The 15,792-nt window shown below is 39.0% G+C and overlaps 1 protein-coding gene and 1 long non-coding RNA gene across 2 annotated transcripts in view; both read right to left on the minus strand.

Moving 5' to 3' along the window:
* Positions 1 to 15,792, minus strand: part of LOC118241715 (antigen WC1.1-like) — a 38,529-nt gene that overhangs the window by 17,038 nt on the left and 5,699 nt on the right. The window contains exons 6-12 of the mRNA XM_035528182.1: positions 15,106 to 15,411; positions 14,746 to 14,817; positions 14,183 to 14,497; positions 13,926 to 13,985; positions 13,682 to 13,834; positions 13,457 to 13,555; positions 11,526 to 11,588 (exon numbers count right to left, since the gene is read on the minus strand). Of these exons, the coding sequence (XP_035384075.1) occupies positions 11,526 to 11,588; positions 13,457 to 13,555; positions 13,682 to 13,834; positions 13,926 to 13,985; positions 14,183 to 14,497; positions 14,746 to 14,817; positions 15,106 to 15,411 (1,068 nt within the window). The remainder of the gene's footprint in view (positions 1 to 11,525; positions 11,589 to 13,456; positions 13,556 to 13,681; positions 13,835 to 13,925; positions 13,986 to 14,182; positions 14,498 to 14,745; positions 14,818 to 15,105; positions 15,412 to 15,792) is intronic.
* LOC113568970 lies at positions 10,257 to 10,836 on the minus strand. Its single transcript, XR_004776294.1, has 3 exons — positions 10,807 to 10,836; positions 10,417 to 10,479; positions 10,257 to 10,313 (listed from the first exon to the last, which is right to left on the minus strand). It is a non-coding gene; the product is annotated as an uncharacterized LOC113568970 (long non-coding RNA).

Genomic DNA, 15,792 nt, shown 5'->3' on the forward strand with positions numbered 1-15,792 from the left:
AAATGTTTTCAAAAGAGAGTGCATTCTGCCCACAGTGCAACACAGCACAAATGGGGAGCTCTGTGAGCACACACACACACACACACACACACACACACACAATTAAGACACAAGGACTACATAGCTCCAGAATTGTGAGGATGCTTAAAGAATCATCTTTGTCACCATTGTTGCACGCGTGTCCAAACATGTTCTCCTCACATTTCTCACATGCTGTTCCCACAAAACCTGCCTGGGAAACACATGCAAAACAGATACAATATGGCTGGGTGGCCACAGCTCATGCATGTGCATTGTGTGTGTGTGTATGTGCATGCACGTTTGCATGTAAAAACTGACACCTACAAGGCTACTATTTTTATTAGGGTCCAAGCACTTATAGTGCTTATTATTATCATTATTATTATTATTATTATTATTATTATTATTATTATTTAAAACAAATTGTGCAGACCAAACCATAAGTCCTACAGACATGAAACTTGGTCAGTAGGTAATAGTCTCTGCTGCTACAGATGACGCTACAGCACACTCATTTACATTTACATTTACATTTACATTTATGGCATTTAGCAGATGCTCTTATCCAGAGCAATTAACAAAAGTGCTTTATCATTTACTCATAGAATATATCCTAGCCTGTACAGTAGGTTAGAGTCCAAGATACTAATGATCTAGCATACTGTACAAATACAGGGATCACTGCTGATGCCTAGAAGTACAAAATACATAAGGTCAATCTTAAACAATGATAATTGTAATAAACAATAAGTACTAGAGATTGTTAAACAACATCAGTATAATAAACAATACTATTAATTTAGTCAGTCAATAAAGGAGCAGAGTCAGTTGTCATTGAAATATTCCATGAATAGATAGATCTTCAGTCTGCATTTGAAGACAGCAAGGGACTCTGTTGTCCAGACAGCAAGTGGAAGTTCATTGCACCATCTTGGAGCCAGGACAGAATGCTTGTCTTCCATGAGATGCTTGTCTTCCATGAGATTTGAAGCATGGTATTTCAAGCTGAGCCGTACTTGAGGTTCGAAGTACTTGAGATACGGATCGGTTTCAAGTTTCAAGTTTCAAGTTTGGTTTATTTGTCACATACATAGTCATACACAGTATAACTCGCAGTGAAATGGTTGAGTGCTCTGTCCAACCTAAGGAAAAAGTAAAACAGGGGTGCATAGAGAAATATATATTCTATATATATATATATATATATATATACAAAAATATATTAGCAATGTATGTACAATATATGTATATTATGTTTATATACACAATGTACAATGTATATATGGATATGTATGTACACAATGTCCCATCTTGTAATTGACATTTACAGTTATGTTACATGGTGGTAATTGAACATATTTACAGTTATGTTACATTGTGGTGGTGGTCCCCACAGTTTATCAGTTTCCCTGATTCAGGGCCCGAATTGCCTGTGGGAAGAAGCTCCTCTTCAGTCTCTCTGTCTTGGTCTTCAGGGAGCGAAAGCGCTTCCCTGACCTCAAAAGAGAGAACAGCCTATTGTTGGGATGGGTGGGTTCCTTCACAATCCTCCTGGCCTTGGTCTGGCACCGCTTGTAGTAAATGGTGTGCAGGTCAGGAAGTTCCGTACGAGTGATGCATTCTCCTGAACGCACCACCCTTTGGAGTGCTTGTCTGTCCTGCTTGGTGCTGTTCCCAAACCAGACTGTGATGTTCCCCGTGAGGATGCTCTTGATAGTGCAGGTGTAGAAGTTCCGCAGTACCTTGGAGGGCAGTCTGAAGTATCTTAGGTGTCTGAGGTGGTAAAGACGCTGACGAGCCTTCTTTGCCAGGGGGTTGGTATGGCGGGACCAGGACAGGTCCTGCGAGATGTGAACACCAAGGTACCTGAAACTATCTACTCTCTCCACCGTGGTTCCACTGATCCTCACAGGTTGGTAGTGCCGCTCCTGCTTCTTGCTGCAATCCACAATCAGCTCCTTTGTCTTACTGACGTTTAGGAGGAGATTATTTTCCTGGCACCAGTTTTCCAGCTGTTTAATCTCCTCCAGGTAGGCCCTCTCATCGTTGTCCGAGATCAGGCCCATGACAACGGTGTCATCAGCAAACTTGACAATGATGGTGGAGCTGGAAGTGGCTGTGCAGTCGTAGGTGTACGACAAGGCTTTGACCATTGACCTCATGTATGAAGGGGCTGGTCCATTTCTGGCTTTGTAGGCAAATATCAAGGTTTTAAATCTGATGTGTGCAGCTACTGGAAGCCAATGAAGGGAGCGCAGCAGCAGAGTAACTTATGAACCTTTGAAGATTGAAGACCAGTCATGCTGCTGCATTCTGGACAAGTTGTTTAGGTTTGATGGCTCTTAGAGGAAGACCAGCAAGTAGTGAGTTGCAGTAGTCTAGCTTTGAGATCACAAAAGACTGCACAAGCACCTGGGCAGCTTCCTGCAGGAGAAAGGGCTGAATCCTTCATATGTTACAAAGAACCGGGTCAGATTAGAAACATTGAGTTGAGAATGACAACTAGTTGTCCAAAGTTATGGCCAGGCTACAGGCAGCTTCGGATGGTGATACCAGGGAGTTCTCATAGGAAACAGTGAGGTCATGGTAAGGCTTGGGAGTACCGAGATGTACAGAAGCTCGATTTTACTGAGGTTAAGCTTCAAGTCATGGGCTGTCATCCATGACGCAATGTCAGTCAAGTATGCTGAGATACGTCTGGAGACCTGTGTGTCAGAGGGTGGAAAATAAAGAAATAATTGAGTGTCATCAGCATAGCAGTGGTAGGAGAAGATCATCACCAAGAGAACGAGTATATAAAGAGAAGAGAAGGGGACCTAATACTGAGCCCTGTGGAACACCAGTGGAGAGTCTACATGGTTTGATTGTGGATTCTTTCCTTGTCTCCTGATATTACCGTCCCTCCAGATGGGACTGAAACCATTTCCATGCAGAACTAGTCACACCAAGCCTGGGGAGACAGTTAGAGAGGAGAATGGTGTGTTTTACTGTGTCAAAGGCTGCTGAAAGGTCTAGAAGAATCAAAACAAATGACAGTTTGGCAGCTTTAGCAGCTTAAAGTTTCTCCGTCCCTGCTATGAGGGCTGTTTCTAGCATGAAGTTTCTCCATCACTGCTATGAGGGCTGTTTCTGTAGAATGTGCCTGTTTATAGCCAGACTGACTGGGATCATGCAGCTGGTTCTGGGTGAGGAAAAGAGATAAATGAGGAAAGGCTTTTGAGAGGAAAGAGAGAAGTGATACCGGTCTGTAGTTGGCAATGTTGGAGCCATCGAGATCAGAGGATTGCTACCACCTTGGCGATTTTGAATGCAGTTGGCACATATCCAGAAGATACAGAGTTGTTGATGATGACAGAGATGAAAGGAAGCAGATCTCTTGAGATTGTCTGGAACAGAGTGGAAGGACTTGGATCCAGTGGACATGTAGATGGATTGCAGGAAGTCAGAAGTTGAAGAATTTCATCTGAGGAGAGAGGAGAAAAAGAAGTCAGAGAGTTGGATGTTGGGGAATGCACACTGGTTGGAAGAGTGGGAACAGAGGAAAAGGACTGGCAGATTGCCGCAACGTTCTCCTCAAAGAGGGTGATGAAATCCTAAGGAGTAAGAGATGAGGAAGAAGTGGGAGAGGGGATTAAGGAGAGAAGAAAAATAGTGAAGAGCTTGCGTGGATCAGATGCTGATTATTCAAATTTTCCTCTGTAGTAGGATGACTTTGCAGATGTTATGTCCAATGAGAACTTGGAAAAGAGAGACTGGTATGAGCTGAGTTCTGAATCTAGGTGAGATTTCTTCCACCACCTCTCTGCAGTCCTTAGTTCTCTCCTGTGGCAGCGAGGGGAGAGGTGGGGACTTTACAGGTCTATAGGAGAGAGAGCACAGAAGAATCATTGATGAGGAGAGTGTAAAAATGAAAGAATCTGTAACTGCCACCAAAGAGAGAGAGGACAGAGAGTCATGGTGGAAGGGTGGACAAAATAGTAGGGAGTAGGGAATAGTAGGGAAAACGCATTCAAGTCCATAACTCCTACACAGTCATACAGACAGACACACATGTAATGAACCAGTTATGACACTGGGAGGCTCTACAGTGCACAGTTACCTACTTTGCACTTCACAGGACTTGTATTTAAACCTAAATGGGCAGAAGTCAATAAAAGTAGTTCACATCAATACTTGCAATTATATCAAACATGTAATTATAGTATGATGTTACCTGCAATGTTTGAGTGCATGACTCAACCTACAAGAGACTTCAGATACTTGTTCACAAAAAATTCCTTAAGCCCTCCAGTAAGACTGGTATGAATGTATATGATACAATGTAACAATTAATAAAGTTTAATGCCATACCATATAGAACATCACAGTAAACAGGGCTACCTAATTGTACTTGCAGTCATATTAACATATAATCAGTGCAGGTTATAACAGCAACACGGTACAGTTCTTATGTTTTTATACTATCACCAAAACTAAACTCAGAAATTCCCCACCAATTCACATTAGACCCAAAATGCCAGTTTGTGCATTGTAAACACCTTGACTTGTCTTGGTTGCAAAGAGACAGTTGGAAAGAGACAGGGTGTTTTCATAAAACATTCACAAATGTGATGTAACCAGACACATGCATATAGCCTTTCATTCAGTTCCATATCAACTAACCAGTCAGGCATCCACAACTTCCAGTATGGTGCAACAAACAATAGAACAGCACTGAATAGTTCAATTTTAGACCATCATCAAAAACTCAGTCACCAGCTTTTCTCATTATATGCAAATTGCTATTGTATACATTTTAAAACCTTTAATGACTGGATTGAGGGCAGGGGATATTCCAATCTATACATGTATATGTCTATGTCTGTACATTTTTATTAACTTAAGAAGCTCCTCAATCCAATTTCCAGTTCATCAAAACACTTTATTTCATTGTCACCTAACCTCAAACACCTTTTTCACGGCATCTTCAGGAAATAGGGGACACAGTCAGAATGTTATGTGTCCACGGAAGGTGATTTCTGCATCCACGTTGCTTCATGTCAGACTGGCAAGACTGTGCTTGGCCCCGGAAGTGCTGCTCGCATCTATATTTATTGTTATTATTATCATTGGTAGTAGTGTTAGTGTTTTTATTATTGTTGTTATTATTATTAGTAGTAGTAGTATTGTTATTAGTAGTAGTATTAGTATTATTATTATTAATAATAGTAATACTGTTATTATTATTATTATTATTATTATTATTATTATTATTATTATTGATTTTGTACAATTTATTTCTATTATTTTGTGAAGTTAAAATATAAACATTTTCAAAGCCTTGGCAATATTGTATTTTATAAAAATCCCATCAGTCAGTCTGGCTACGTAACACTGCTAGTCTCTGGAATTTAATGTTGATATTATTACTCACCAGAACCTACTTTAACATTATAGTGTCATTACACTGGGCTTTGAATTAGGCAGTTTTGGTATTCTGGATTAAGATTTCGGTGGTTCTCCTGGCAACAGCATCACCTGGTAATTGATATGTTTTAGTTATTGTCTGTGCCCTGTGTTTCATGTGCTCCGCCTCCTTATTGTACTCACCCATGTCCTGTTTTCCCCTTGTTAGCAAGACAGTTATGGAGTTGATGAGATTCTTTATCCTCTGTAACGTAAACGACAACAAGCTCACTGGTGAGCTAACTCAGCAATAAAAAGGAAACTGAAATAAAATTCTCATACACGTTACATGATGACTTTGCCCAAGATGCAAAATAACCAAAACAGCTTCATATGGTCTTAATCATTTTTGGTCTTAACCTTTTGGTCAAATTTCATTCTGCAAGCAATCTGAACAAGGAGTAAAAAGGGATCTGAGTAAGTGAGTGAATATCAGCATCATTAATCTACATGTAATCTGAATTACGGGAGACGGGCTGGTTGTCACATTTTTTATTATGGCTCTAACCTCCCAATCGTATAATTTCCATCAGACAAACCTAGACATCATGAACTAGCAGAGTGTCTCCCTGCACAAAGGGAGTAGAACCTTAACAGTTCCACCATTGGTATAATGAGCTATTAGATTTTGAATACATGTTGTGCATTTGTGAAGACCAGCTGCATGGTGGGATTGGTAGTCACAGCATAGGGCTGGTTGTCATGGTGAAATTTGTCACGAAGGGTCGGCCTCTCCGCGGGGGAACCATGCCCACTCACCGTGAGACACAACGGAAACGCCTACTTCGTTCCCAATCACCTGCCTACTAACCCGGTGCACCTGTTCTTTGTCTCTCCTATCACCTATTTCAACCCGCAGGTCGGTAGGGAGGATGCTGCGCATTAATGGCTTACCGTGAGAGGAGTTACCAAGCCAAGCCAAGCCAAGCCAAGCAAAGCCAAACCAAACCAAACCAAACCATACCAAGCAAAGCATTCTTCTTTCTTGATTTTCATTTTCGCTACCAGACTTTTGTGCATTCACCTATGGAGAATAAAGAGCACTTTCTGGCAACCTCACCTCTTGCTCCCTCTGTGCCGCCACCATCACAAAATTATATTAGACCTTTAATAAATGACTGTACAAAATAGAATAACACCTTTTACCAAAATTTCATTGTCATTAAAGTGAAATGAATGAAAAATTTACCAAATATTTCTGTGAATAAATATCAATAGAAGTGAATCTAACACTGTTCAGTTCACTTAATCTAATGCTTTGATTAGAATATTTACAGTTGTGGCAAATTGTTTGATTGATATTTGCACCATAAATTCAAGGAAAAAGAACACACCTTGAGATGACACACCTTGAGATGACATCATCCTCACCATGAATGTGACAACCACCACCACAAAGGCAGTTCCAATAAAGGGCATGTTAATGACATCAACATTTGAGGAAACAGTTCAAACTAATAACTGGTACTACAATAGTCCCCACTGTTTTAAGTGAAATAGTTGATTTCAAGGTATTTTAGTTTCCTCTCAATATATGATTGCAAAATACAGACTTTATGGTATGAAAAATCACAAAACTGATCTTACATCAGGTCTCTTCGGGTCAAAGAGAGGAAAATATGGCTAATGGTTTCTGCCCTCAAATCTGAACATTTCAGTGTCAATACTTCTATAGAGATCTCCATAGTTTACAGAATATAAGTAATGTGACAACCAACCCAGGTGTCAACCAACCCTGGTCTCCCCTATACAGACAAATTAGAAAAATGACATGCTTGTAATGAGTCAAGAATACTTTTTTTTTTGGGGGGGGGGGGGGGATAATTAAATTGATACTTTTTCATGTATTACCCTACATGATTATAAACACATTTAAGTAATAATCTTTACTCAACAATCATACAAAATATTTTACACAAAAATAAATAAATAAATAAATAAAATGGTTAGGAGGTGGGTCAAACATTTTCGTATTGAAGCACAGCTCATTGCAACCTCTGCACACCAAAGATTTTCTGCTGCCAAAAATATTCATTCAGTTCTGAAAAACATTCTTGGAGGAAACTAATATGATAACTGGACTACCTAATGCCAACTCATCCACTTCATATAGTGTAGCATGTCTTTAGTTCCCTTTAATTACCCTTAATATTAGCCAAAACCTTAGAATATTATGTTATCATAAATGACGTCAGTTATTAAGGCTTTACATTTTGATTAAATACTGTCACGGAGCCCCCACTAGTCACCTGGTACGGCCCACCGCGTGCAGTGGCGCCTAATCGTCTTCTTTGTAGCCTTTGTACTGAGCACGCGCCTGCACGTGGTTAGTCTGCTAATGTCTGCGTGCACTTACACCGCTGTGGGACGCTGCTTCGCTGGCGGTTATTGATCACGTTAACTATGGTCATGTTGTCTGTGTTAATGTTGACATCGGTAATGTTAGTCGTTGTTCACCGTTTACGTTATACGTGAGTGCCGTTGTGTTTTTCGTATGTTAATAAATGTCTCCGTGGAGGGAGTCTGTACGTCCTGCACTTGCCCTGCGGCACTCGGGCCGATACAAATACTCAGTGGTACGTGTAGGTTTTATGGCTCCATTTTATTTATGTTTGTTAAATTCATAATAGAAATTTGAATTTAATCTCAGCTAAATACCATAAATGTAAGAGTGTTGTGTGTGACACTACCAATGCTTTTGACACCTATAATAAATAACTTATTCTAGTGTAACAATAAGTTAATAGTACAACATTGTCCTTGGCTTTCACTCATAATTTATCATTAGTATAAATATAAAATGAATCTATTTAGCCATACTACGCTTATAAATTAATTATAAAAACGATTATATTACTAATTTCATTTTAGGATATATAATAAGCTTTCCATATGTGATTTCTCCTTTTCTATTTTGAAAAGAAAATGACATAATTGAATCGCGTCATGTAACTTTTGTGCCATTAACAAAACTCTCCTTTTTATCTTAAACTCAGAAACTGCATAGATCACCGAATTCTGAAATGTGTGAAAGTGTAGATGAAGAAAAAAAGTAGGATTACATAAAATACTACAAAATATCACAGAAGTTGTAAAATTCATTTTTAGAAATGGTACTGAATTAAGGTGTAATTTCCTCGCTAAAAATAAAAGTTTTAAAACGTTAAATGTTTTATTGCATGTGTATTTTTATGACGCGACTCTTAAGTAGTACAGATTAAAAAGGAATAGGGAGCCTTTTCCAATAAACGTTAGTTTTATTTAGGCTATTTGTTTATTTGTTAATTTACTAGGCTGCTAAGATTGTTGAGAATTGAAAATGTAAGTTTAGGCCTCTAATAGCGTAAGCAAAGTATTCAGAATGATTAAATGTGGAGATCTTGCAAAAGATCACGTGTTTATTTCAATAGAAGAACAAGTGAGATAGATGAGATAAAGCTTTTCAGCTTTGATTATGTACTACATATTACCATTTTTAAAAATGTTGAGAAACAATTGGTGATGCTTGGCTGCGAAAGAAACTTTGGTATTTTTATACCTGGGTATGATTCCAGCTGAAAGCTGAAATAAACAATGTCGTATAAAATGTTCCATATTGTGAAAAATGTTAGAAATCATTTTTTGAGTCTGAAGAAGTTCAAATGTAATTTCCTGAGGAAAGGCACTTGGTGTTGTCTCTTGGTCATGTGATTCATCTCTTTCTGAGGCTCCTCCTTCATGTCCTCACAGCCTGTAAAAAGAGTACATTCAAATGTTTCTTTCTAAAATCTTAAAATAGCTTAAAATATTTTATTTTTGTATTATGCACATATTAAATCAGCTTGTAAAATGTTCATGAGTGAGTAAAACAGAAATTGCCTCAGTGTTTATCTAATCACCACTACAGTGCTAAGAAATCCTATGATTTCCAAGAAATATAATATATGAAGATGTACAAATACTGTGCCTTAAATAAAATATCTTAAGAATAAAATGTAGCCTATTATCATTTATGACAACCAGCTCTGTATTAGTTTTAAGCCTTTGCATGATTCAAGGTACCAGACACATCATTTGCAGATCACACTTAGACAGACGCAGCATTTGTAGGACAGGATTAGACAGATGTAGATGGCACTGAACTCCAGTACTGTCTCATTCGTCTCCACTTGTATAAATATGGGTGCACTTGTTATATAAGTGAAGGGAGACTGTAGTTGATATATAAATAGGAGCCCTCTGTCATGCATCAACATTATTACATTTCCATGTCATGTCATCACTAATGTGACCATGTTTTCACTGTGCTGCCTGTGTTCTTGATTTGACACACCAACTCCACCATACAGGTAGAATGTAGTGGAGGACACAACAAGGGAAGCCACTCACCATTTACACCTCCTACGTCCTGTCCAGCAGTGATGATGTCATCACTGTTCTCTGGTGTGTCCACTACACCAACATGCAAAGATCAATTATGATGTTAAAATATAACGAATATATATATATATATATATATATATATATATATATATATATATATATATATATATATATATATATATATATAATATAATATAAATATATATTTACAGCATTACAGTTTCTACATTTGAAAAAAAAAATACTTACTTTTTGTAACATTTGGATTTGTTCCAGCATCATTACAGTCTTCTGGTGTGGCCACTATACCAACAGGAGAAGACATATGATACTGATAGCAATAAAATATGTGTTACATTACAACCTATTGTTCTGATTCAGTGCTTCCATTTGACATAAATGACCTTGTATTAAAATCTTACTTGCAGTAATGTTTGGGTTTGGTCCAGTGGTAATAACATCATCAGAGTTCTCTGTCATCTCCTCTGTTATAGAGGAGATATAGAGGAAAATACCAGTACATTAGCATTTATTTCATTAACTGCTTTTATGTATGAGGCTACAATGTTGTAACATTACTAGTTATACCTGTCACAACAGCAGCGTTCTGATCATCAGTAATGACATCATCATAATTCTCAGATACGTCCTCTACACCAAAACACAGATGTACCGACACACAGATGTTACTGAGCTGGCAGCTCTTAAAGCAAAGAAAAGCTCCATAAAAGTAGCACAGGCATCATTCATTTACAGATCATTTAATGATTCTCTTTTCTTTTTTATTGATTTATTTTTTTGGTTATTTATTAATTTTTATTTTATTTGTGATCTCAGATGTTTGTAATGATGACTGAATATAAAAGTGCTCCCCATACAAATTCATACTTGTATTCACACCAAACAAATGAACAATTATGGGTTTGTAGTAAGAATGTTTGTTCTGTCTGACAGACAATCCCCAATACAGAACCACACCTGCTACAATATCAGGGCTGGGTCCAGCAGTGATGACATCATCGTAGTTCTCTGGTATGTCCTCTCTTTCTATGTCACCTAAGTTCAATAAAAGCAGACCGTCTTTAAAACAGTCCAGTCATCTTTGCATAGTTTGGTTTAAGGAAGTAGAATCACATGATCAGTTAATAAAGGAACTCACTTATTAGGTCACCGGTGGTGGTGACATCATCATAATACTCAGGCCGGTCCACAGTCACAGACTTTTCTGGAAAAAGATGATAACTTACTTTGTTTTTTACATAACTTAAAACAGACTGCTGTAATGAGAATGATGTACAAACAGTCATTCTGTGATAGGTCTTTTGTAAACTACTGCATGTGACTCTGGTTAAAATATGGGGGAAGAACTTCTGCAAAACATCTTCTGATCTACAGATGAATAAAATGTTTAACCAGTGCAGTAAATCAGACTCTGAGACAGAAAAGCTCTCATTTATCTAACAAAGAGGAACACACACTACCAGATAGACTCATATGAGACAAAGTGGAAATCTAAAAGAACAAATAAATATTTCATGCTAGGTAAAATTTTACATTTTCTGTAACCATTCATCACAGAATATTATAAATAAGGTTCAGCTAGGTGAGTTTTAATAATAAATTATTTTATTGCTTATCCATCATTATAATATTTCTAAATGGGATCCAATTTGACAAAAACATGCAGTGGCCGTTACCTGAGACAAACGCCTGATCCACATCCTCATATCCTGAATGCTGGGATTCAGAAAGGACACTTCCTGTTAGAGGAGAGCAGAACAGTCATGTGACAGGTACAGAACACCAAATCAACCACAAACTGACTCATGTGATCATAATCAACTGGGCTGGTTACAGGAAGATGGAAATAATAACACTGCAGCCAGTAGAGGGCAGCCTAAGACCCCATACCAGAAGACACATATACACATATACACACACACACACACACACACACACACACAGCCAAACTTACCTGCATAATAAAAATTTGGGGACACTGCTTTCCAGGGTGTACAGAGATGTATAGAGTGTATAGAGGCTACACAAACACCCCTCTTTCATTCACTTACACTCAATATCTCTCTCTCTTTCTCTCTCTACACACACTTGCTGCTCTGTGGTTTTCTCATCCTGTACCTAAACTAAAGGTGTACAGGAATAATATAGTTGAGCTTCCCCTGCCTAATAGATGATTATCAGCAGAATTACCACACTCCTCACATGCCGTCACAGACACATTTACTCTAATACACATTCACCACTCACTTTACTGACAGTCTCTCATTATTTTAAATTATTTTCTTATTATTTGTGCAGCTCAGAAAAATTAGGAAGCATTTGGAAAAACAAACACACACACACACACTCTCTCTCTCTCTCTTCTCTTTTCTTATGTCTCTCACACAAAACTAGCTGCAGGCACAGACATTCTCTCTTACACACATACACAAACACACAAGCATGTACACACCTGCTGCTCTTTGGTTTTCTCATCCTGTACCTAAACTAAAGGTGTACAGGAATAATATAGTTGAGCTTCCCCTGCCTAATAGATGATTATCAGCAGAATTACCACACTCTTCACATGCAGCCAAAGACACATTTACTCTAATTCACATTCAACGCTCTTTTCACCCACTGGCTCCTATTATTTTACATTATTTTATTACTATTTGTACACCTGAGAAAAATTCCAAAGCATCTGGAAAATCAAACTATATCTCTCTCTCTGTCTCTCTCTGTCTCTCTCTCTCTCTCTCTCTCTCTCTGTCTCTCTCTCACTCATTTTATCTCGCTTCATCTCTCTCTCTCATGTCCAAACGCTATTATTACCATTTTACACCATTACACACAAGCTCTCTCTGTCATGCACACACATACACACACACGCTCTCTCTCTATCTCTCTCTCTCTCTCTCTCTCTCTCTCTCTCTCTCTCTCTCTCTCTCTCTCTCTCTCATTGTTTTATATGTAACGTTTGGAGGCAGAGGCAGGATGCCGAGGTGAGCCGTTGTTGTGACGAACACAGACATTTAACGCACACAGCAAATAAAACAAAACCCAAACACAAAGAAAACTAAGTGATAACAGGACACACAAATGGTTAAACAAGAGGTTAAACAAGGGATCAAGCAAGGGGTCAAACACCGACAAAAGACATACTTATAACAGGACCTTAAATACGCACACTATCAAGAAAGATAATGACAGACAATGATAGATAGTGACATAACCGATTAATGAGGTCGGCGCATGGTGATGAAGACACACACAAACAAACACACACACACACAAGGACACACACACACACACACACACATGCGCACACACACACACACACGCACACACACACACACACACACACACACACACACACACACACACACACACATATGTACTTGAGGAGGACTTGAAGAGGAGGGGCCCATGCCATTACATTATATAATTTTCTTATTTGTGCTGCACAACAAAATTACAAAGAATTTTGGAAATTAAATATTGTTTTGATCACTGGCCTTGCATTCAGATGTGTTTGGTTATTCGATTATTTGGAAGAAACCTCTCAATTCTAATATAAATATAATTCAGTAAATCTCAGTTTGCAGACTTCACAAACATCACCCACCCCTTCGAGTGGAGACACGGGTTCTTTTATTGATGTATCTGTGGTTGATTTCCTCATAGACTGCCTCAGGCAGAGTCTTACGCCTCCTCTTAGAGATCACTGGGTGGAGACAGACAGAAACATGGTGTCACTTCAATGTAACAGAAGACAGACAGACTCAAGGACTAATGATGTTCAGAGAATGTCCGGAAACTGGACTGTCGATGATGTGTGAATGTGTCCCACCTCTCCTGAGCACTCTGTTCTGGTAAACCAGCCCAGAGAGAAGCACTAAGGCCAGGAAGAGCAGCACTCCCAGTACCAGCAGGACCACTGTAGGGGTGGTGGAGGAAACAGCTGCTGATGTAGTTTGTAGAGGACTGGATGTCTTCTGAACATCTGGAAAGAAAAATACACACCAACAACTCTGAAGAACAAGCAATAATGTTTCCATGGTCAATTATGAAAATGACCAAGAGACAGAGCGAACCTATAAAGGTGGAGGTGCTTGTGGTTGTTCTGGGTGCAGCAGTAGGAGACACATAAGGGTCTGTCAATATAAAAGCAGAACACCCAGACATTCAAAATACATGTTCATGTTCTCTAAGAAGTTGGACAGAAATTAAGCACTAACTGATTTAACTCTCATTACCCAAAATGACAATGAAAATAAACTTTTGCAAATTATTATCAATGGGAGAAAATATTTTTGCACAGAAACCTCAGAATCAAGCAAAATCCTCTGACCTGCACAGGTGACTCCAGCATTCTCTTTGTGGGAGCAGTCAGTGTGGTTCTTCAGTGAATAACTGCAGTCCCACAGGTGAATCTCATCCCCTCTGCACTTCACCCTGTTCAGCCAGATCACCCCTTCACCAGCACCAAAGGCAGCACTCCCATCAGCCCTCAGTGCCTTCCCACAGCCCAGCTGTCTGCAGACCACCTCAGCATCCCTGATGTCCCACTGATCATCACAGATGGAGCCCCACACAGCGTTATGGTAAACCTCCAGCCTCCCAGAGCAGCTTCTCTCTGCTCCCCTCAGCCTGAGAGGCAGGTGATCTACCTCACACACACACACAGAAACACACACAAACACAAAACATTAGGAGCCAAAGCTGCACTGACAACTTTAGCTACAGAAATCATAACAGAACAGTAATATAGTAAATTATGGATTTTTCTGTAATTTGAACATGTCAGATTCACAGACTTATTGATCATGGTGAGGAGAGGACTGACACTTGTAGCATTTGTAATTAATGCTCTCCTGAGTCAAATGTGGACCTTCTTTGTGTGAGAGTCCTTACTGGAGCACTGGCTCTGGGAGGAAGAGGAGGAGCATTTCACATGACTTTGCTGCACACGATCATTTCTCTCTCCTGCGTGTAGAGCAAGACACAGATTGAACTTCCAAGAGCATCCAGTTCTGTAGCTATTTATATTTACATTTATGGCATTTAGCAGACAATCCAGAGCAAATTACAAAAGTTCTTTGGCATCTTACCTTGCCAGTACAGTAGGTTGGTAGCAATATTAAACAGTTATATTTCATTTTGTATGGCATTGATTATTGTCAAAGTAATAGACAAGAAACAACTCTATAAAGTTTACTCATCAGTACAATAAAAGTACATAAAACCAGTACAAACTGGAGAGAATCTGCCTACCTGAACAAGTAATTTGAGCCACCTCATTGTGATTTTCACAGCTGTTATTACCCCAGGGTTCAGATGGGCAGTGCCACAGAGTGGTGTCATGTTTCCTACATTTCACCTGATCCAGCCAGTTAGGAGATGATTCCACTCTTGCTCTGGATGTGGATTCACTGCCTGTTCTTCCACAGTTCAGCTCTCGACAGACCACACTTAGTGTTTCTTCACTCATCCCATTCACACACACATTCCCCCAGGTTCCATTGTAGAACACTTCCAGATTCCCTTTACAACCCTCACTGAGTCTCATTTCTTTGAATTCTGGTGAGGTGAGAGAAAGATGAAAACTATTAAATGAATGAATGAACACTATTTTCATTGCATATATTACAACAAAATTCTGTGCTGTACCCTCAACATGACCAAGAAAACATTAAACCTTAAAAAGATATGCAAGAGCACAAACACATAATCAATTACAGAAGCACACAGCAATATGTTGCAGTGGTAAATACAAAGTACAGTAATGTGTAAAATAGGTGCATGCACAAGGTTGCAACTGAAGTGTGTCAAGTGTCTAGAGACTGAGGTGAGTGTGTACAGATGGGGTGATGGAATTCACAGCTCTGGGGAAAAAGCTGTTCCTTAGTCCACTGGTTTTTATTCTTGGAAATCTTGATCCTGAAGGCAGGTGGACAAACA

Source organism: Electrophorus electricus, chromosome 7 (assembly GCF_013358815.1).
Source record: "Electrophorus electricus isolate fEleEle1 chromosome 7, fEleEle1.pri, whole genome shotgun sequence".
Taxonomy (NCBI): domain Eukaryota; kingdom Metazoa; phylum Chordata; class Actinopteri; order Gymnotiformes; family Gymnotidae; genus Electrophorus; species Electrophorus electricus.